The following is a 23,050-nucleotide window of genomic DNA, read 5'->3' as shown; positions in this document are numbered from 1 at the left end:
TACATCCATCAGAGTATTCCCTGAACTCCCGATGTCCTCTCCGCAGGCAACTACCACGCATTCACTACTCTGATAACAACCCACAGCTTTCTTTTACTCCCTCTGCATCACTTACAGCCTTTTCTCTTTTCATTAACAACAGGCTACAGACATGTTTACTTGGAGGGGCGCACTGAGGCTTCCATCTTTGTGCACGTGTCAGTACATGATGTATATGGAAAGGTAAGTGCTGTATCCTGCTATTTATGGTAGCAATCCCCCTATGACCCACTTTTGTCAAACCGAAGGAAATGTGTTTCCCTCAACGTGAATCAATTTAAGCCCAATGCTTTGTCTTTCTAGTGGAGCCCTCTAGTCCTGAACCCCAGCTTTACCATAATGCACTTTCTAGGATCTAACAAGGTACCATGGTGCCCTAAGGCTCTTTGTGGTGCTGCATGAAACAGCAATGCATGATGCTAGTGCAGATTGTGTTCAGCTGTCTCTAATGACTTGTTTGTGTGTTACATTAACAAACTGAGAAATGCAGTTTGCTGGTAAGTTCGTTATTATAAACATCCAAACGAAAAAACTACCGAGGATTTCATTTTCATCAGAGATGGAATCATGTGCAATTTAAGCATGCGTTCATAATCTTGTTTGTCGTGGTAATTTATGGAGTCAGGGTGCCATCTATAGGCGATGCATTTAAAAGCATGATATTGTTATTATTAACTGCGAGTTAAGCTCAGTACCTGGTTTATTTTTCCTTGTTTTCATGAAGATTGACACTTTGATTTCAAACTGTAACGTGTAAAAAAAAAAGCATTTGAGTATGTCTCGCCTCTTTCTTGTTATCCACTCCTTATTTCTTGTTCTTTTCTTACTGCCCTCAGGGTCATCAGCTGCGAGGTATTCGGGGTTTGTTTAACCGTTCTTCCAAGTCTTCTGTGGATACCAACTCCGGTGGCCTTCGGAAACGCTCAATCAGTGATCACCTCCTGCGCCGCACAGCCAGTGCCCCGGCAAAGGGTCGGAAGAAGACCAAGATGGTGCTGTCGGAGTCCGTGACTTCAATATCGGACCAAAAGAATGGTGCAAGAGCAGAAGGCACGTCAGGGAAGGAAGTAGGCGTGGAGAAACCTTGCGAGCCGCGAGGGCCCCTCATCCACAGACCCATCTCAATGCCCTTGGACAAACTTCTGCAAGGACAGCTATCGCTCTGCTCCGCAGACCAGGAACAACGCGATAAGGGCCTAGACACAGTCATCGGTGGGTGTTCTCCTTTCATCATCATAGTAAGAGAGTGAAGGTCTTTTGGAATTATGCAAATGCACCAGAATTACGTCCATTTAATAGGCATAAGGAATATGCACAATTCAACACCAAGCAAGCCACAACAATCTGATGCAAATTATACCAGCCACTATTGGCTTTAGAAACAATTTCCCTTTTTCATTCAAGTAATTTCTTGAAGTGATAAACGCTTGAAGTGTGTTAAAGCAGCATTTGGCATTGATTTGTTTTGTTTTGCATATTGATTATTATTATGTGTTTTTAAAATCTCAGTCCTTTGCTCCTCTTATTCTTCCTCAATTTTCTTAAGTGCATGTAAAATAACCATGTGAACTGACACTATAGCCTCTCCATGATACCTTAACATGCCTTTTCTGTCCCATCTTCATTTGTTGTGCTTTTTTGTAGTAGAGAACTGACTAGGATATTCCAGCAGGTAATCTGAAATACGTATTGTCTGAAGATTGCATCGTCAAAAAACATACAAGTATTGCGTCCCCCCAGTGTATTTTGTCCAAAAGTGGTCTGAGAGTATATTGCTGTCTCATTTGATCCCATTTGATCAAACCAATCCCATTTGATCATCTTTTTTCTAATATGATGTCTTAAACTCAAATATGAATTTTTCCTTTTTTAACCTTCTCGGCCTCATTTCCCAGCTTCCACTTCACAATTGTACTTGGTGATCCATTTGTCTGTGTATTTCTTTGTATTGGCTGAACTGTTCATTGTTGTAATTTAATTGTTGTTTGGCTTGGTGTTCAAATATTTTGAATATTATCTTTTTTCCACCCTAACCCTGACTCTTCAATTATCTGTGCCCACAGGAGCTTGTCCCTTCGACAGACCCAGATCTTCCTCTTTGGACCCTTTCATCGAATCCTCATTTTCTATTGAACCAAACATAACTTCCCCTTCTAAGAAATACAGCAATAGAAAAAATGGCGTTGACCAATCAGAGGAGGCTTCTTATCTGGTTATTGGTGGAGGAGAAGTGAGAAAGGAAGAGGATTATGCCAATTACCAGTCAGAAAACAACAGTGTCAAATCCAAGACAGGAGCACAGATAAAGTGTTTGATCTCGCCTTCCACGAACAGCCAAAAGAGATCAGATGAACCGGAAATGTCATCAAACAGCCGAACATTCACAGTTGCACCTTCGATCTCGTCATCGTCATCCTCTGCCCCCTCCTCTTTGCCCCCTCTTTCCCCCATCAGTAGGGACTATGATCTGAGGAGTCCAAGTTCTTTGCATGACAGCACTATCTCCAGACTCATTGACGCTGTGTCTTTGGGCAATGAGCAAGACACATGTGGCTCTATTTCTGCACTTATTGGTCAGTTTGAAAGCACCGTTGAACAAAACCAATCACCCTCGTTATCTCATGATCACCTCCCCTACCGTCATCCAAACTGCAGGACTACCACCCCCACCACACGGCAAGATTTAAGGTCACCTCTGAAGACCATCACCGCATCTAACAAGAATCCGTTAAGTCCCCAAAAAGTAGCTGAAAAAAAAAATCATGACATCCAATCACCGTACAAGGTTTCCCAGGCAAGATCATCTGCTCCAGCGCTCATTTACAGCCCAGAAACCGCTGAGCTCGAGGAGGTCTACACCATTCTCGATGAGGAGGTGCTGTTGCCTGTATCAGGATGCAACCTGAGGAAGCAGACGGCCCCTGTTCAGATAGACACTAGGGGGAGCACACCCTTAAAAAGCTCAGGGTCCTCTCAAGCAAAGGTGGTCCAGAGTTTAGGGAAGGTGCACAATCTGGGCTGGGATGACTTCACCAGAAAGAGGGGTGGGAGTGAAGAAAGTGAGGAGGCAGAGGAGAGTATTTACGAAGAAGTGTATGATCCACCAGCACTAGCGTCTGTACCAGGAAACAAGCAAAGTACTTCTAAAAGGTACACAGGCTCCTCTGCAGACACCAACTGTTTCCAGTTTCTCCATGACGCTGGAAATGCAGAAGTTGAGATAAATGTCGATGAGGATCCATTGGAGATGATGATGGCCTCGCAGAGTCCAGCCAAACGCCACGCCATTTACCAAAACCACGAGTCCACTCACAACAAATCCCAACAAAGTCAGCTTTTGTCATACCATCATCCTCAACAGCAGTCCCCATCACATGCATTTCCACAGCGTCTCACTCCAGTGAATCAACCTTCCTATTTGCTGACCAATCACCTCCATCATCAGAACTCCCCTTCTTCCTTCCCCAGACCCGTCCACTCCAAACCTTCCCACCCTAGTCCACTGCGTCAGATGAGCTACCCCAATCCTCAGAAGAATTTGGATGCCTTAAAGAACAGCGGAGACTTAAAGGATTCCTACACACAACGGAGGAGCTATAGTGGCAGCCAGATCTTAAACATCTCCCATCAGGACAGGCTCGGGTATAAACAGATGGAGATGGAGCAAGGAAGGTCCTTCTGTAATGAAAAAAGGCTTCCTGGCCAAACTGCTGCGTCTTCAAACATTGGTAGAGAGAGAGGCCTTTATCCTCCTCATTCTGCCTGCGATGCTGTGTACAGCCAGCTGGACTACGACTGCATTCCGGCCCCATCAGAGTCTCCAGCTCCTCTAAACAGCCTGCCACACGGTCAAAGTCAAACACAAGCACACACCCCGACCCATTCCTGGATCCAAAACGTTTCAGTCGTCGCTACGAGACACCAGGCGCACCCTAAATCCGGAGACTCTCTCCACTCAAATGTAGGCCCTATATCGACCCGACCCCAGTTTGTTACCATGGACCCCTCCGCCCACAGCCCATGTAAGTCTAAGTCCCTGGGAGACCTGACCTCTGAAGACATATCCTGCAACTTCCAGAGCAAATACCACATAATAAGTCGCAGTTTCATCACTCCCCACATGAGGAAGCAAAAGAGGATGGTCACTATGGGGGAAGTAACATTCCAATCACAGACTTGTGATCCACTTACAGAACAACTGCGAAAGCTGGTCAGTCTCGAGGGGGACGACAGTGACGGAGATGGACCCGAGCCTCCTCCGCTGTGTCAGGAAGCTAGAACCCCAGTGCCACAGCCACAGGTAACAAGTGTAGCGTCCGCCGTTCCCAGAGATGTAGATGATTCCCCGCCACTCCTCACCCGGCGCCTGTCTTCTCGGAGCCAAAGCCGCGTGCGTCACATCAACAGCCGCGCTCGTGAAAAACTGCAGGAGGCTTTAAAGCCTCGTTCAGGTGTGATGGATAGCACCGGCAGCGTTGGTGGCGTGGTGTTGAGGAATAAACCAGCCTCACAAAACCCCCCAGCAAACAGACACTCAACTGGTTCTTACATAGCAGGGTACCTGGGTCAGCTGGAAGACAGGGGGCTTCCTGAGGGGGCTTGTACATCATTGCGTCATGGAAATGGGGATCTCTATGGAGATCACTTCTACACAGATGACTCTCTTCCACCTGCTGACTCCAACCATTCCGCGTCAGAGCCAGAGGTCTACTTTCTGCTCAGACTGTAGCTTTGACTATAACCCAAAATGAGATACACGATCCAGCTGTGATTCTTGATGATGTTCAATTACACGAAAAGCCAGAAAATTAAGAAAATAAAAACACTCTCACATGTTTTTTCCCCATGTTTAATGACCGGTAATCCGGTAATCATGGCAGTTAAATACATGTTATTCTGGGCTACTTCTAGAGAAAGATAAAATCTATACAATGTATGTGAAGCATCACATGTAATCCATAGCTGGATCTGACAGCATGAATTTCTTGTATGAAATGTCTCTATTCAAGTGAATGGTCTATTTAGTCTGGCAGTGCATTGTCTGTATTCTCCTTAAATGTCTAAATGTACTTGGGAACTTCAATTCCCTTCAATGGCTTCCTAGACTGATTGTACAGATATCTGTAATCTTTGTCCCTGTGATGTACTTTCCAAATTGCTAACATTGACGATGAAGCAAGAAAAAAAAAAAGAAGAACTGTGTTTTAAGCTTAGAGGGAATGTCTTTCTTTGTGTCATTTGAATGTGTAGTATAATCAGATACTTTAAATAGATGGGGTTCATCTTTTCAAAGATACAAATGGAAGTCTTCCTTTTCTGTTCATGGTATTTCTTTATGTGTGACTAGTGTAAATATACCGGTCATTGTTTTCAATTTGAGATGGGGTTTAGTTAAAAACCAATTCTAACTGTAAAGTTTGTGCATGTTACCAATGAACATGTCAAGCATGACTATGCACCAATTTGTACAATAGATGTTGCATCACCTAACAAGATTTTGCACAGAACAAATCGCTGCATTGGATACAACAGAGGACGGAGACTAGTTTGTATTAGGTGCAATACATTACATTAACCTGTTGGCCTTTATTATTTGTAGAATTCGAAATCATGATTGAAAATTTGGGAGTTGGAAGGTTTTATTTTTATAAATGCTTTGATACAGACTGCGAAAATAATCTCTTATTGGTAGCGGTTGTTTTATTTTGTATAATTAATGGAAAGAAAAAAAAACACGTTAACAATTACACAGGGTCAGTCTGAGGAGGGAATGGTGGCAAAGCAGCAGTTTGTTTTTTATTGTAAGTGTTAGTCGTCCTATTTGCTTTGTATTGTTGCTCAATGGCAAACTGAGCATTTTCCTACCAATGCAATAAAATATTTGATTTCAACAAATTCTGTTTCTTTTCTGTTTCACTCCAAATGCTACACAGAACATTTAACGGATCATGTATCAAGTATAAAGCTAGAACTAAAAAAACAGCTCAATCCATGATTCCTTCCCCATATGCCACCTTAACCACAATGGGATGTAATTGCTCATGAAATATTGGATAATAGGACTAACAAACAGCACACCTGTTGCTCTGGCCATACAATTCCCCAGACCAAACTACCACACTTAAGTTGGATGGATCCTTCCCGTACAATATTCCTTGGAAATTTAAAAGATAAGCACTCTTTTGACAATTTCACACGTTTATCCTTATGTAACGTACAGTGTGTCAGTTTCATTCAAATGATATCATACCTTCATGGTAAACACATACACAATCCTCACAACATACATGCTAATCACTCGCAATCAAGTGTTTTTCCACCATTACTCGAGAGACAAGTCATTTTGGCTTGTGTGTCATCAGTTTTACCTCCTTGCAAAGAGCTTTACACCTATTATAAATATTCACGTCAGCACTTCACTTCTGGAGAGTAGGGGGGTGGCTATGTTCAGCTCATTTTCATCTATTTACCTTGTGAATGTAGCTTCGCCACATTTCTGTTTGCTTTGTTCTCTGTTTCTGACATGAGGCTATGTGATGTCAAATTTATTGGGATTTACCTTTGGTAATAGGAGCTGTTGAATGGTGTACAGGAGGTAGCACCTGCATTTAACTCTCTGTTGTCAGGTTTTATGATATAGATCGGATGTGACTGGTGTTTTACGGACGGAATTGATTGATGCACATTCTGACTTTCAGATGATCTATATGTGTTGCATTTTCTGAACAGCTGCTACCATGTCTTGGTTCCCCTGGCTGATCACTCCGTGGTCCCCTTCATTTCTTTCCCTGCTGCTTTTCGGTGCAATGCACAGACAGACGGGGCTGGAGGGGGTTCAGGCAATAGTGTGCACCAGGTCGAGTGCGCCGATAAACAAGTGCCTCTCTCTGGATGGAGATATAATCATTGGTGGACTTTTTAGTCTCTATCACACCAGTTCAGCTGTAGAGCAGGGATTCACCGAGCTGCCTCATCATGAAACTTGTACAGGGTATTGTTAATATTATGTGTTTCATTCTTTATGTTGCTCCGTATATATATTTCTTTTTGACATGCTCATATGCTTCTGTTAAAATGCAGATAAAAATATTCCACAAAATGTTTTGCCATAATGTTCTATGTCTATAATACATATATTGTTTTATAATTGATTCATTAATAACAAAAGGAAAATGTTCCATATATGTATTATCATATATCATTTTACTGTAATATATAACTGTAATATATCAGTGGGATAATTTCAAAACATGTTGCATGTTATGTTGGTCTAAATGTAATTTTTATAATTGCAGTTTTTATATAAATATCTGTGGTAAATATATCCTTCAGAGATTTATTTGATTTCCCTTCAATCTCCTGTGGTCTCAGTTTGGATCTAGAGTCATTAAAACATGCATACACCATGGCGTTTGCGGTGAAGGAAATCAATCGAAACCCCACCCTGCTGCCAGGAGTGAAGCTGGGCTACCGGATACATGACACCTGTGCCAGCTCCTACTGGGCTCAGCGAGTTGCTCTGTCGCTGGTCGGAGGAGACGCACACAGCTGCAACCTGACCCCCTCCACGCCTGCTTCTACAGCCTACGGACAACCTGGAGAGACCGCAAGTACGGCTTGATGTAATGAATTGTTTGGCGAACATTCACTCACGTGATTATGGCATAAAAAGGTTAACGTCATGTAATCGTATGTCTAATGCTTTAAAGCAGCGAGTCAGCCTGTTCCTTTGCTCATCGGTCCTGACTCATCAACAACAACCATAGTTCTGTCCAGGGTGCTGGGGCCTCTTTCTGTGCCAATTGTAAGTGTCAGTGCCTAAAGAAATTCACCTTTTTCTTTTTAATACATTAAGAGGCTGATGCTATTTGAAAACTTTAAATTAAAGATACAATGGTGTTATTGCTGTAAAAGCAGGGTCAAGATAATATTTCTGCTTCATTCTTTCAGATCAGCTACATGTCAAGCTGCCCTTGTCTGAGTGACAGGCTTAACTTTCCTAATGTCTTCAGAACAATCCCTAGTGATATTTACCAAGCCCGGGCCATGGCACAAATGGCCATTCGCTTCCGCTGGACTTGGATGGGAGCTGTGATTATAGACAAGGACTATGGTAAACTGGCAATACAGGTGTCTGTCTTTGTTATTTAACAAATATCTCATGGATTTCCTCTATATACACTAAGTAACAATATAAGTATTAAACTGTTGTTTTGGTATCCAGGCGTTTCAGGAAGCGACGCATGGGAAAGGGGTGTGTTTAGAGTTCATAGAGACTGTCCTTAAAGAAACTATTGCGAGTGATGCCAGCCGCGTAGCCCTCACCATTCAAGCTTCGACTGCCAGGGTGATTCTGGTCTTTTGTTGGTATACAGAGATCAAGAAAGTCTTTCTGGAACTGGCAAAGATGAATGTGAGCAAACACCATCAAAATTTGTAAAGACATATACGGTAGTTAAAGTGTGAAGAAAAAATGTTAAATCTATTTTCTTGTCCTAATTTATTTTAATTTATTTGTTGTAGGTGACTGACAGACAGTTTCTGGCCAGTGAGGCTTGGAGCACTAGTGATGATCTTCTTCAAGATCTTGAAGTTTCTAAAGTGGCAAGTGGGGTTCTTGGCGTGGCCATTCGAAGTTCAACAATACCCGGATTTGAAAATTATCTCAGGAGTTTGCACCCAACGCGCCGTCCTGATGATGATTTCTTGAGAGAATTGTGGGAAAAGAAGTTTAGATGCAGTTATTTAGCAGGCTCTTCTGAGAAAGGCACTCTGCCCCTCTGCAGTGGAACAGAATCACTGGAGGGAGTGAATCATCCCTTAACTGATACCTCCCAGCTGAGGGTGGCGTACAATGTGTACCTTGCTGTTTATGCTGCAGCTCACGCCCTTCACAGCCTTCTCTCCTGCCCAAGAGAAAGCTCAACTGGAAACAACAGCAGCTCACCCTGCTTTCATCCAAACCACATTGAATCCAAAGAGGTGAAAACGACTTTCCCTTGGTCATCTTACTCACAGGGTTCATTTAATATCGTCAATGCAACAAAATACAGTATTGCAAATGTGAACAGTCTCTTCAACATTCATTACTTTCAGCTGTTGCAGCACTTGAACAGATTGAACGTCACCACGCCACAGGGGGAAATGTTTTATTTCCAAGGTGGTGACACTCCAGCAAAGTACGACCTTGTCAACTGGCAAAACACCCCGGAGGGGTCACTTAAACTTGTTCTGATCGGCCGTGTGGACGGGTTCAACATCCACCTTAACGAATCAGCCATTCAGTGGAGCACAGGATCCAATCAGGTAGTCAGATCAACAAGTCGTCCCAAGTCGAACAAAGTCGCTGTTTCTAAATAAACACCGTTGTTCATTCACAAGATTATTTGATTGAGAATGTTGAACGTAGCAATTTTTGTCCAGGTACCCACTTCGGTGTGCAGAAAGAGCTGCCTCCCAGGTACCCGAAAGGCCAACAGGAAAGGAGAACCTCTCTGCTGCTTTGACTGTATCCAATGTGCCGAAGGAGAGATTAGCAACCAAACCGGTGAGGAAATTATAAGACAACCCTAATTTAGAACTATTTGTGTCTTATTTTTCTTACCTCCTCTTTTGTTTCCATCTCCCAGATTCCCTTCAGTGTGTACATTGTCCATCTGAGTTTTGGTCCAATACTGAGCGAACTGCATGCATCCTTCGCCAGCTGGACTTCCTGTCCTTTAATGAAACCTTGGGCATCACCCTGACCGCAGTCGCTGTATCTGGTGCCACAGTGACAACAATTGTGTTTGTGATGTTTCTCTCCTACCGTCAAACACCTGTGGTAAGAACCTAGAGTAATATAACACATGTGTATTGTATACATATACATATAAACTCCCCAGATTTCTTTTATATATTTGTTTTGCTCGTGCAAAGGTATAGTTGGCCATTCTTTGTCTCTTAATCTAATTCCCCTCAAGGTGCGAGCCAACAACGCAGAACTGAGCTTCCTGCTTCTCCTGTCCCTGAAGCTGTGCTTCCTGTGCTCACTGGTGTTCATCGGTCGTCCATCCGTCTGGTCTTGTCGGTTCCAACAGGCAGCTTTTGGGATCAGCTTTGTACTTTGCGTCTCCTGCCTGCTGGTCAAAACCGTAGTAGTGCTTGCTGTTTTCCGCTCGGCTCGGCCTGGTGCTGGAGCCTTGATCAAATGGTTTGGTCCACGCCAACAGAGAGGAAGTGTCTGCCTCTTTACATCGATACAGGTGTGAACATTGCTTTATTGATTCAATGGTGAACATTTATTCACTTGATATAAACGCTGACACATTGTTTACTTTTCATCCAGATTATCATCTGTGTGACGTGGCTGTCCCTCAGCCCCCCCATGCCGCAACGTGATCTCGGTTTCCAAGGGTCTAAGGTCACCTTGGAGTGCACCATGGCCTCTGTGGTGGGCTTCTCACTGGTTCTGGGTTACATGGGTCTGCTGGCTTGCACCTGTCTCCTCCTGGCCTTCCTTGCACGGAAACTACCTGACAAATTCAACGAGGCCAAACTGATCACTTTCAGCATGCTGATATTCTGTGCTGTCTGGGTAGCTTTTGTCCCTGCTTATGTTAGCTCTCCTGGGAAATATGTCGTTGCTGTGGAGATCTTTGCAATCCTTGCGTCGAGCTACGGTTTACTGTTCTGCATTTTTGCCCCCAAATGTTTCATAATTCTCTTTAGGCCTGAGAAAAACACTAAAAAACCCTTGATGGCAAAATAGTTTTCCTGGGTTGAAGGTTAGTGTGTCTCTCTGTCTGGTGGAGACGGCAGGATCGGTATCATGTAACTGTAAATGTGTACGCATTGTGTACATTCATTTCATTATAATAATGTTACAATACATTACAGATCATTTAGCTGACGCTTTTATCCAAAGCGACTTACATTACACTTTAAACCCATGGCTTTTTTACATTTGGCCCAGGGAGCAATTATGGGTTAGGTGTCTTGCTCGGGGAGACTTCGACCTTGCGCTTCCCAGCACACCCGCTCTACCCCCCGCGCCACGACGACCCCCGATGTTGGTTTGCTAGGAATAAATTAGCAAACCTCTTACAGCTACAAGTAATTATGTCTTTCATTGGTAACTATATATTGTTCATACTGTTCATAGACATATATAAATGTGAACATCCATCATCAGCCATTGAATTCCAATCTGCTGTATGTGTTTTGCGGTAATGTGGCTTGTTGTTCCGTTTTCCTGTGTTTTGAAAAGAATACCGTACCGCATCAACTGAATTCTCCATTACGTTTTATTACACAACATTAACATATAATCAATACAAGAAAGATTTAGGCTGTAGACCACACAGTACGATTTGCTTTACATATATAATAATATAAATATATATTCTCTATTTAATATTTATTTATTTACATTTAACAGACCAATGCTGTTTGTTAAAATAATGTTACAGTTATGTTTCTTAATTATACCTGTTCAGACAATAATAATCATATTATTTGTTTTGTTACTTTGCTTCTCATCTGTGGTAGTTAATTATACTTATATGTATGTATGTATGTATGCATGTATGTATGTATTGATTCACAGCTATATGGAGTAGAGTAAGGGCGATCATTTTGTCTGGTAATGTCTTGGTTGGCATTTTGTTTGCTCTGTGTACTGAATCACGGCCACTAGATGGAAGTATCATACCATTCATCCTTCTCTTTCGCTACTGTGGATTTGAGTATTAGCTCTGTATTCAGTAAGTGTCCTATGTTTAATATACTGTACCCTTCAACAGTCTTGATGAAGTTTGTAGAATGAGGCAACGTGAGATTGATTGTTAAGATTAAACATTTTTTATCATTGCTTTATATAAATTAGTTGTCCACCATGTAGTCACAAAAAAAGAAAACGTGCAAAAAGTGATTAGTTCAAACTTTGAGGCAACATTAAACATTTTACTTTAAATATAGATTACAGTTGGTTGTTTTAATGCCACTTTTCTATATAAAGTATAAATCAAGACAAAATCTTGAATCCTGATAGTCTTACAAACCAATGTTTTTAATTGCACATTTTTTTCTTTTTGTGTGTGGTTAGTTAACTTTGAGTTGCAAACACAATTTATATAAACCATTTCTTTCTCCTGAAACACACTCCTTGTCGCAGAAAAATGTCAGAATTGCTGCGAGCCACAGTTTGCCACTGCCTGGTGTGTTTTCAGCGTAAACCATCCAAAGCAACTGACGCGAGCACCCGGTTTTAAGACTTGCACCATTGCCACAGGTGTTCTCCCTCCCAAGTCTGTGTTGCAGAGGCTGATGGATGGCAGATGAATAGAACACAATGTGCCAATCAAGTCGATTTGTATAAGTGAAATATTGTGGTTGCAAGACCTCTCCACTGCATCAAAAATCTCTGCTATCTCATGCAATGCAACTACTTCCAAAAGCTCCTCACTGACAGTTAAGCCTGCCTGTACTTTCACCAGCAGCCAGAGAAAAAGTAAAGTGAATGCTCCTCTCTTCGGCTAGCTGTAGTGTGTAGACTTTTTATTTTAAGACAATTTGATGCCTTTCAGGCTCTAGCACGCCACATAAAATGACAATCACAGGCCCAGGTGTAGGTGCTTATTTGCAGATTTATGTCATGCTATGTGTAGGCCACATGAAATTCAGATGTTCCAGTGGGACCAATACGCCTTCTAATCACATCATTCTCCATCCATTACAGCTATCCATCCATTATCTGTAACCGCTTATTCTACTCAGAGCTGCTGAGGGCTGAGGGCCTAACCCAGCTGACACTGGGGGGGAAAGGACCCTGGACATGTTGCAAGGCCATCCCAGGGCTGGCACCATTCAGAGTCCTCATGTAATCTGAGTTGCATATATTTAGACTGCAGGAGGAAACCTGGAGAACCTGCATAGCACTGGGGAGAATATGCAAACTCCACTCAGAAGCAGCGGCTCGTATTTATTTATACTGGTTTCCACAAAAATGTAAATTTCCCCATAAAAACAGCCCACGTGGAGGTGGTACAGACTTTCTGCAAAGAGACGTTCCCGTGGATTCGATATCTCCAAACCTGGATAAATAAATCAAAACTAGAATAAAATGCGCTAGATACCAGAAGTGGGTACTAAAAATAATAACTTCATCCACCAAATATTGACTTTCCTTTGTCATATGAATGTGCCAGTCTTTGAGAAGAACATTTTCCCAGAAGAAAACAACAACAATGTGGTAAGGGCAACGGTGTGAGAGGTGTGGCTGTACATGTCACTGTGGATTAATTTATCAACTGGATGTTAAAGATGAAAGTGCAACTCTATTGGGACATCCATGGCCACTGCCCTCCAGGTAAATCCTAGTTTCTGTATCACACATCGGTCTGTTTCCTTGTCAGTATAATGCTCTCACCTTCGAGGGAAGTGACTTGGTGCAGCGTCATCCTGTTTGCTATCATTGCGCCTGGGCTTTACAACTCTTATAAATACACAGAGCAACTTCCATGTTGTGCTGAGTAGGCAGCAGGAGAGGGCATGTCAGATAACATCGTCATTTATCAGTGCAGGTTGTATCTGTGGTAACGTACTTTTTGCCATTTTAATTGTACTTTGATTTTCAGGTGGTTGTCTCATGGCTGCAGAAAGGGGGATTTAATCAAATTTTACTTTGGGATTACTGTTGACAGTAGTGTTGCCAATAAGAAGCTTAAGCATCTGAGTGAGCGAGTGTGTTTCATATATATTTAAAATGCCCAGAAGTGCTTCGTCCATGTCTCTGTCATTCTGGTTCTTCACTCTGAAGCTGTGCTCAACGCTGCTCCTTGTGGGGCTCTTGAGCAGGCAGCCGGGGCTCCGAGGGGGGTTGCAGGTGGTTCAGGCAGCTATTTGTTCCCGGTGGGGCACATCAGGCGATCAGGGTATGTTCCAGGAGGGAGATGTAGTGCTCGGTGGGCTCTTCAGTCTTTACTCCAAGCCTCCAGCTATCGACAGCGACTTCACTCAGCTGCCACACTACAAACCTTGCACGGGGTAAAACTCTGAACTGCACTATTTACTGTGTTACATGATTGTTTTCTTGTTAAAGCGAGTTGGTGAAATGGTTTGTACAATGATGGCACATCATTGCATATAACGCTGACAAATGATTCCAGAGTTTTACTGTCACCTCAGCATTTTAACTGATATTTCTCTAATTTCTTTCCTTTTGTGGTGTCAGTTTGGAAAATCTTCCATTACAGTACATATATGCTATGGTGTTTGCGCTGGAGGAAATCAATCATAGCACAACCTTGCTGCCAGGGGTGAAGCTCGGCTTCCATATTCAAGATAGCTGTGCCCTGCCGTCTTGGGCCATGCAGGCAGCTCTGTCAATGGTTGGAGGAGACAGCGCCAGCTGTAACTCAACAGCCCGGCCACTTTATTCTGCTGGAGAGGGCGTCGGGCAAAAAAGAGGTACTAAATTAAGCCGAGCTCATCCTTCTATTTTAAATAAAATGATGAAAGCATAAAGATCACAACGTTGTGTCTGAAAAAGAAGCCAAGCTTAACTCAAGACTGTATTTTATTACATATTATGCTTTCTTTAGGTGATCAGACTGTTCCTTTGATCATTGGTGGTTCCTCATCTATTACAGCCCAGATACTCTCCAGAATCCTGGGGCCACTCGCCATACCTTTAGTGAGTTCTGTGTGACGCTCAGAATGTCGAATTTACTTCTAAAGTTGTTATTTGGGATTTATTCAACATATTATATTTTGAACTTGGTGCATGGAATATTTTATCACATTCATTTTGCTCTCCTCCCAGAAAAAAATTGAATTGAAAATTGAATTGCTAGTGGATTTTTAGAATATATGTGTTATTTATTTCCCTTAGATGAGCTACACAGCTAGCTGTCCTTGTCTGAGTGACAGACTCCAGTATCCTAACTTCTTCAGGACCATGCCCAGCGATATTTACCAAGCCCGGGCCATTGCCCAGCTTGCCATTCGCTTCAATTGGACCTGGATCGGAGCAGTTGTAGCAAACAACGATTATGGCCTTGTAGCCCAAAAGGTGTTTCGCTTCGGCATAAATACAAGACATCTACACAGCACCTCTTTTGTGTTAATCTATTCTTTTTCGCCCCCCTTTCAACTGCATACATCAGGTTTTTGAGGAGGAGACTCGGGGGGCCGGGGTGTGTATTGCATTTGTGGAGACTCTCCAAAGGGAAAACATTGTGACAGATGCCAGACAGGCGGCCCTCACAATTCAGGCCTCGACTGCAAAAGTGATTCTGATCTTTACCTGGTACACAGATGTGAGAGAACTGTTCTCGCAACTAGCCAAGATAAATGTGAGCAATTTTAATAAACCACAAGTTAACTTTTTAGAGAAACATCACAAATGATGTCTGTTGAATTATCATCTGTGATTGTGTTGTTATTTTTAGGTGACTGACAGACAGTTTCTTGCTAGTGAGGCTTGGAGCACCAGTGGTGATCTACTCCGGGATCCGTTCACTTCCAAAGTGGCACGTGGTGTTCTGGGTGTGGCCATTCGAAGTTCGCCCATCCCTGGATTTGAACATTTTCTCATGAGTTTGAACCCATACGATCGTCCTGAAGATACGTTCTTAAAGGAACTCTGGGAAAAGATGTTTGATTGTAGACTTTGGGCCACACCACAATCTACGAATACTTCTCCACCGTCACTTCAAAAGGATGCTCGGCCACTCTGCAATGGGACAGAGTCAATGGAGGCCGTGCAGAATCAATTCACCGACATCTCCCAGCTAAGAGTGACATATAACGTGTACCTTGCTGTTTACGCTGCAGCTCACGCCCTTCACAGCCTCCTGTCCTGCCCTGATACAGAAAGCTCCACCAGAAACAGCAGCGTCAACTGTTCCTCTCCCCAACACATCAACTCCTCAGAGGTTAACACAATCACGGGCTGTGCTGTACAAGGTTGAACAATGTAGCTGCTGAATCTTTTTTTAAGATGATACTATATTAGAAGTAATCATACAATATTTTTCCTTTCAGTTGTTGCAGCACTTGAGCAAAGTAAATTTCACCACGCCACATGGGGATATGTTTTACTTCCAAGGTGGTGACACTCCAGCAAAGTACGACCTTGTCAACTGGCAAAACACCCCTCAGGGGTCAGCCAAACTTGTTTTGATCGGCCGTGTGGACGGGTTCAACATCCACCTTAACGAATCAGCCATTCAGTGGAGCACAGGATCCAGTCAGGTGGTTTAAACTATCAATATTGATTCAGCCCAGTATCAGCATGTCATTCACAAGAACACTTGTCTTATGAAAATGGTTTTACTTGTTATCCAGGTGCCTACGTCAGTGTGCAGCGAGAGCTGCCTCCCAGGTACCCGAAAGGCCAACAGGAAAGGAGAACCTCTTTGCTGCTTTGACTGTATCCAATGTGCCGAAGGAGAGATTAGCAATCAAACTGGTGAGGAAATTATAAGACAACCTTAATTTAGAACTATTTGTGTCTTATTTTTCTTACCTCCTCTTTTGTTTCCCTCTCCCAGATTCCCTTCAGTGTGTACATTGTCCATCTGAGTTTTGGTCCAATGCTGAGCGAACTGCATGCATCCCTCGCCAGCTGGATTTCCTGTCCTTTAATGAAACCTTGGGCATCACCCTGACCGCAGTCGCTGTATCTGGTGCCACAGTGACAACAGCTGTGTTTGTAGTTTTCCTTTACTACCGTCAAACACCTATGGTAAGAATCCAATATAATTGTGCACAACTGTGATTTAGAATATGTGTTTGAGATAATCTGAATGAATCTCTTTTGGCTTGTAAACGTGCTTCTCTTTTTAAACATCTAAATCTAAATTGTTATTTAAAGGTGCGAGCCAACAATTCAGAACTGAGCTTCCTGCTTCTCCTGTCCCTGAAGCTGTGCTTCCTGTGCTCACTGGTGTTCATCGGTCGTCCATCCGTCTGGTCTTGTCGGTTCCAACAGGCAGCTTTTGGGATCAGCTTTGTACTTTGTGTTTCCTGCCTCCAAGTTAAGACTATAGTTGTTCTGGCAGCCTTCCGCTCAGCTCGGCCTGGTGCTGGAGCCCTGATGAAGTGGTTTGGTCCGGGCCAACAAAGAGGAAGTGTCTGCTTATTTTCCTTCATACAGGTCAGAAATAAAGAACAGCTTTATATTACCAGTGAATGCTTATTACACTATTTTTATTCACATCATACTTTACAATGTTTTCGTCGTCCTTAAGGTTCTCATCTGTATTATTTGGCTGCTGTCCGGCCCCCCTGTGCCTCGAGTGGACTTGGATATTCCAGGGGTCAAAGTGTCCTTGAAGTGCACCATGTCCTCTGTGGTGGGCTTCTCTCTGGTTCTGGGTTACATCGGTCTGCTGGCCTGCACCAGTCTTCTCCTGGCTTTTCTTGCTCGGAAACTCCCCGACAACTTCAACGAGGCCAAACTGATCACTTTCAGTATGTTGATCTTCTGTGCTGTTTGGATAGCTTTTGTTCCTGCCTATGTTAGTTCTCCTGGAAAATATGCTGTTGCTGTGGAGATTTTTGCAATACTCGCCTCTAGCTATGGTTTACTTTTCTGCATCTTTGCTCCAAAGTGTTTTATTATTCTTTTGAGGCCTAAAAGAAATACTAAGAAACACCTGATGGCCAGGTAGAAGAGAAATTAATAGAACAGCCCATATATTCTTGCATTTATTTTAAGTACATATACCTGCCTGCTAAAAACACTGTAATCGTTTTCACCAACTAGTGACATATATGATACGTTTATGCCACTCTTGTCCATCTACTATTAATTAATAACAAATAATATCATGTATTCACAAAGACAACTGAATAGTTACTGACAGAAAAATATAATAAATATATAAACTATTTTATATTTTATTTATTCAATATTATTTAATAAACCTTGTACCTTTTTTTTTGAGAAAAACAGCAATATCAATAAAAATAAATAAAAACCTCAAGGTTGTGTTTCAGTTCTTCCACTTGTAGATGTTCATATTTGTGTCACTTGTTATTTGGAGCAGGGAATTCAAGCAAGAAGGAGTTACACCAGATTGCAATACACATTGAGTAGTTCAGATGTGAACGACAGGAGAGAGTCAATGGGAAGTATTTTGGTTACACTACAACAGATTCCTATATTTTCCTCGTTTCATTTTGGAGTCCTTGTGATAATACAAGTAAGAATACAGCTTGTTTTGTGCGGCTTAAACACTGATTAGACTGTAACCTCATCAGCCATTCCCAGATGGACAGAACTTTCATGGATACCACGTTTACAGAATAAAATAACAGAGTTATAACACATTTAGTCAATACGACATAAATGCTTCAAGTAATGAGAGTAGTTAGTAGAATATTGACACAAAACTAAAATAGGAACCATGCATTTACTGTTATTTACTAGATTTTTTAAATCTTGGCCTGTTACTACTCTACCTTTTTGCCCCCAAATATGTCATCATTCTCTCGAGTGCTTGTTATCAATATCAGGAAGAAGAATAGTACAACTACATCTTTATGTATGTAATTAATAGATCTTTAATAATTAGATATACAATCTAATGATATAAGATTAATTCAATTAAAACTATAACAATTAGTTTATCGTGTAGCACATTTCAAACGCAAGGCAAAGTGCCTCACATAAAATCATTAAAAGAATCAAAACATTAGGCAAAATAAAAGGAATTTAATTTAAAAACAATTAAGAATCAATTGGAACATTAAAAACAGTCATTAAACATTAAACAAGCTACAAATACAATACAATACAATTTACAATAATTAAAAAAAAGATTCAGTAGGAAAATGCATTAATTTGAACTATACAGAGGAAATGCAGCAATTAAGTCTATAGTCACTATAGTACACATTTTACTACTGGATGCCCCGACCCATGACTGCTTTCTTTGTGTTCCTCTCTGGTCTCAGCAGGATTACATAACATTTGGGTCCAAACAGTGCTAACAAGAGACCAAAACTGGAGGCCAGGATAGCAAAAACCTCCACTGCATCTGCATATTTTCCTGGAGAGTTGACATAAGCGGGGACAAAGGCTATCCACACGGCACAGAAGATCAGCAGGCTGAAAGTTATGAGCTTGGCCTCATTGAAATTGTCCGGAAGATTTCTCGCCAGAAATGCTAACATAAAGCTGAGGATAGCCAATAAACCAATGTAGCCCAGTAATACTGCGAAACCGACGGTGGAACCAACTACACACTCATAAACTATCTTGTCTTTGTGGTATTGAGTGTTTTTATGGGGAGCTGGAGAGGCAGACACAATCCAAGCAGTGCAGATGGCTGCTTGAATAGAAGTAAGAACCACAACTGTCCCTCTCTGCTGCGCAGCACCGAACATCTTCAGACTGTCCCCTCCTCCCGGCTTGGAGGCCTTGAACACAGCCAGAACCACCATCGTTTTCACCAGAATACATGAAACACAAAGTACAAAGCTGATCCCAAATGCTGCATGTCTTAGTTGGCATGTCCACAGTCTGGGACGGCCGATGAACAGCAGTGAACACAGGAAACACAATTTAAGTGACAGCAATAGCTGGAAACTAAGTTCTGAATTGTTGGCGCGTACTAAAGGGGTGCTGTGATAATACATAAATATCCCAAGGACAACAGCACAGATGAATGTGCCCAGCAAAGAGGTGGCTGTCAAGCAGATTCCCAGAGGTTCTTGATAAGACAGAAACTCTGTTTTCTTGTGAACACAGTGGTCGCGCTGGGGGCCGGACCAGAAGTCCTCCGGACAACTGGTGCACTCCAGGGAGTCTAAGAAGACAGGGGAAGTGGTGAGATACATGCTTACATGATATGTTATGTGCAATGTTTAAAGCTGAATACCATTTTTTTCGCTGATCTCTCCTTCTGAACAAGGGATGCAGTCAAAACAGCAGACAGGTTGCCCTTTCTTTCTGGCCATCCGGGTACCTGGAGGACAGGTCTCACTGCACACTGACCTGGGAGGCTATAAGTAGAAAAATACATACCTGTTATTCTACACTAATTAATGCTGCTATAATGAGTCATTTCTGGGACACAAAATGTCCGAATAGTCTTAGGTACCTCTTTGGATTCAGTGTTCCAGAAGATTTTGTCTTGATCAAGTGTGAGTTCTTCACCTTTGACTGACTCTTTAACCTGCCCCACATTCTGAATTTGTATCCTTCCGTCAGGGAGCCACAGCCAGTTCATGATGTCATACATTGGCGCGGCATCACCATTCTCATCAAATGACACATGGTCACCAAATGGTGTGGTGAAGTTTACCTTTTCCATGTAGTACACAAGCTACACATATCAAAATATGGGATAGCGGGAAGTCAGAAAGGACACATAAAAAACAACCAAGGTGAACACATCAGTGCCTGGTATTCAATACTCAAACTGAATACTACACTTAAGAAATACAAAGACAATTCAATTTTAGCAATAATACTGTATACCGAGTGTAAAGAGTTGGTGCCTCTGGCCTGATATCGTTATTCACTGCTGTTACTCATGGCGGGAAAATCATTTCTGCATTTACTTTCAGATAACTCCTATTTTTATATGATGATTTACTCTAACTGCTAATCCACCCAGGATTTAGTCATTTGGACGGATGGAGTTTAAACTGACATCCCACCTGCCACGGCTCCACCCTTTGCAAAGTTCCACAGCTGTTCCCAGTGAAAGGCCCTCTCCCTGGCTCGCACTTCAGCATGTCATCAAGAGCATATGCCAGGGCGTACACAGCCTTGTAGACGTTGTACTCTGGCCTAAGGTTTGAAATGTCCAAGAACTCATTCACCACAAGCTCTGGGTCTTCCTGTCCAGTGCACAGTGATCCCCCGGCCTCCACCCAACCTGCATGAGGTGGTGCAAATCTACACTGAAATGTGTATTCCCAAAACAGATTTACCTGAATATATATTCAAAACAGATCATCATTAATTAGTATAATATACTGTACTAGTATCACAAATACCAGATCAAATTGCAAGATTGATCTCACCATACTGTTTCCATAGCTGTTGTTGTGTTGTAGATCAGGTCGTATTTGTAACAGGAAGTCCCTGAAACCTGGTATTTCCCCTCGACGGATGGCAATGCCCAGAGTGCCACCTATGTACGGCATGAGTTTGGGGGTCTGAAGCACAGTTGCTGCAATCCAGGCTTCGCTGGCCATCCACTGCAGGTCTGTGACATTTTGCCTCACCACCTGTGCATTGCATTGTATTAAAAAATGTTAAGTTCATACTGTCATTACAGAGTTGGTGTCTCTCCTTGGTCATTGTGAAATCCTCTGTTTTACAGAGTATTATGGAAAATGTGATACATATCATTATAACTGGAGCACAATGCACTTGCGCTCTGTCAGTGATCTCGGTCTAATACCCTGGTAACAGAGCCGTGAACCATAGGACACTTGATTTAATTATTTAATTCTATTATATAAGAGCAATGTTTTAACACTAAGGTATATCCTTATTTTAAGTTATAATTAGACTACTTCAAGGCCAACCTCTTCCATGAGGTTAATCATGTGACTCTCATGTGCAAACACAATGACCACACGAGCTGTAGATTTCCTCATGACATCCACAATTCTCCTTAGCTCTGCTCGGTCATTGCCCCACGGCAGAACCTCCAGGTAGGCCAGACACCCTCCACCAGACTGCGACAAGTGAGATTGGAAGGAACCGGCAGCATGGAGTCCATAATCATCATCACTGACCAGCAGACCCGTCCAAGTCCAGCCAAAGTGCCTGAGAATCTGAATCATAGCACGCACCTAAACCAAGGCAGCGGTGGGATTAGTGCATGAACTGGAATGGTCTTTCAGAGTGGAACCCGGTAAACAGGTTCCTCAACAGACCGGGTTTAACCGTTGCCTTTCAGCATTGTTAGCTCAGACAAAACAGCTCAACACATAATTCAACAAGGAAGGTAACAGGTTTTACACAAAAAAGCTCATATTTACATTCCAGTACAGAGATGTTCTTTCTGAGCAATGTTTAATGCAAGTGCTTAGATTAATGCTTTTTAATTGAGGATATACGTTCACCTGGAATGCATCACTTGGGATTGTCCTGAAGAAAGATGGAAACTTTTGCCGGTCACTCAGGCATGAACATGTGGCAAAGTAACTCACCTGAGAAAGACACCAATAGTACAGCCTAAAAGCATTCAAAACTCTTTAGGTGGATAAGTCTACTTTTACAATTGCTATTCAATTTAAAACCTAAATTAAAAATGATCCAAAAGGATTACAGCAGAAAACTTACCATAGGTACTCTGTACAAACCTAGCACGGTGGAGATGGCGATGGAACGTGTAGAGGAGGAATCACCCACAATTCCTAGTACCGGAGGTGTTCCTACACAGTTATCTTCTAATATGAACTGCTCTTCTCGACCACTGGCTAAAGACAACGCTGCGCGGAAGCCAATTCCTAGTTTGACGCAGTTATCATAAAGACTGTATCCCAAAGTCACACGGGGTAGCAGGTCGGGGTTCCTGTTGATCTCATCAATAGCAAAGACCATGGTCTGGGCCTGCCGGAATCCTAGAACATCAAAACTAAAAGAAAAACATCACAATTGAAAAAACAACAATTAATACAATACTAAATGAGTCTGTACAAAAAAGTGATGGCATAAATACATAATAGATTAAATAGGTTTTTGTGTAAATTCTTATTATGTAAAATACATTGCATTGATAAGATTAACCTCCCCTCCTTTCTGTTTTTGATTTTTCTCCCTCACAGACTAACCTGTGGCAGGTCGGCTCTTGTGGCTCTGAGGTAAAAGACAGGTCAGGAAAGACAGAAAAAAAGTGAATTTCAAATAGCCCACCGAGAACCACATCTCCAGCCTTGTGCATCCCATTTAGATGAAACTGTCCCTGTAATTGGCAAGAGATGGAATGAAGGTTGGACTTCACAGAATAATTAGCGTAGGAATAAAACAAAAGGAAGTACACAAACAAGAGGAGGT

General features: G+C 42.3%; 2 protein-coding genes and 2 pseudogenes across 11 annotated transcripts in view; 3 read left to right on the top strand and 1 right to left on the bottom strand.

The window, feature by feature from the left end:
• Positions 1 to 5,934, top strand: part of plch1 (phospholipase C, eta 1) — a 44,725-nt gene extending 38,791 nt beyond the window's left edge. For 4 of the 8 annotated variants that reach the window (XM_040180385.2, XM_040180403.2, XM_040180393.2 and 1 more), the window contains 4 exons: positions 143 to 222; positions 343 to 402; positions 876 to 1,251; positions 2,103 to 5,934. In XM_040180385.2, coding sequence (XP_040036319.2) covers positions 143 to 222; positions 343 to 402; positions 876 to 1,251; positions 2,103 to 4,768 — 3,182 coding nt within the window. In that variant the 3' untranslated portion in view covers positions 4,769 to 5,934. Of the gene's footprint in view, positions 1 to 142; positions 223 to 342; positions 403 to 875; positions 1,252 to 1,683; positions 1,712 to 2,102 lie in introns of all 8 variants that reach the window. The other 4 variants (XM_078098452.1, XM_078098453.1, XM_078098455.1 and 1 more) reach the window with 3 other exon arrangements.
• Positions 5,935 to 7,444: 1,510 nt separating this feature from the next.
• Positions 7,445 to 10,965, top strand: LOC120829339 (extracellular calcium-sensing receptor-like; annotated as a pseudogene). Its single transcript, XR_013452774.1, has 9 exons — positions 7,445 to 7,649; positions 7,749 to 7,843; positions 7,990 to 8,169; positions 8,264 to 8,452; positions 8,563 to 9,021; positions 9,136 to 9,345; positions 9,463 to 9,586; positions 9,669 to 9,862; positions 10,002 to 10,965. The product of XR_013452774.1 is annotated as an extracellular calcium-sensing receptor-like (transcript).
• Positions 10,966 to 16,347: 5,382 nt separating this feature from the next.
• On the top strand, positions 16,348 to 18,011 carry LOC120821628 (vomeronasal type-2 receptor 26-like). Its single transcript, XM_078089454.1, has 4 exons — positions 16,348 to 16,492; positions 16,575 to 16,768; positions 16,898 to 17,179; positions 17,274 to 18,011. The coding sequence occupies exons 1-4, from the start codon at positions 16,348 to 16,350 to the stop codon at positions 17,694 to 17,696; spliced, it is 1,044 nt and encodes a 347-aa protein (XP_077945580.1). The 3' UTR covers positions 17,697 to 18,011.
• A 783-nt stretch (positions 18,012 to 18,794) lies between these two features.
• Positions 18,795 to 23,042, bottom strand: LOC120820485 (extracellular calcium-sensing receptor-like; annotated as a pseudogene). The gene is made up of 8 exons (XR_013452486.1): positions 22,828 to 23,042; positions 22,337 to 22,631; positions 22,117 to 22,203; positions 21,574 to 21,843; positions 21,064 to 21,270; positions 20,695 to 20,970; positions 20,133 to 20,357; positions 18,795 to 20,034 (listed from the first exon to the last, which is right to left on the bottom strand). The product of XR_013452486.1 is annotated as an extracellular calcium-sensing receptor-like (transcript).
• Positions 23,043 to 23,050: the final 8 nt, after the last annotated feature.

The sequence above is a fragment of the Gasterosteus aculeatus genome, chromosome 1 (assembly GCF_964276395.1).
Source record: "Gasterosteus aculeatus chromosome 1, fGasAcu3.hap1.1, whole genome shotgun sequence".
NCBI classification, from domain to species: domain Eukaryota; kingdom Metazoa; phylum Chordata; class Actinopteri; order Perciformes; family Gasterosteidae; genus Gasterosteus; species Gasterosteus aculeatus.
The sequence above is the reverse complement of the archived record's forward strand: the minus strand, read 5'-3'. Positions and strand labels throughout refer to the sequence as shown.

Coding starts and splice junctions, on each gene's coding strand:
- LOC120821628 (XM_078089454.1), top strand. CDS start 16,348: ATGGTTTTACTTGTTATCCAGGTGCCTACGTCAGTGTGCAGCGAGAGC. Junction 16,769..16,897: donor ACTACCGTCAAACACCTATG/GTAAGAATCCAA, acceptor TGTTATTTAAAG/GTGCGAGCCAACAATTCAGA. Junction 17,180..17,273: donor GCTTATTTTCCTTCATACAG/GTCAGAAATAAA, acceptor GTCGTCCTTAAG/GTTCTCATCTGTATTATTTG.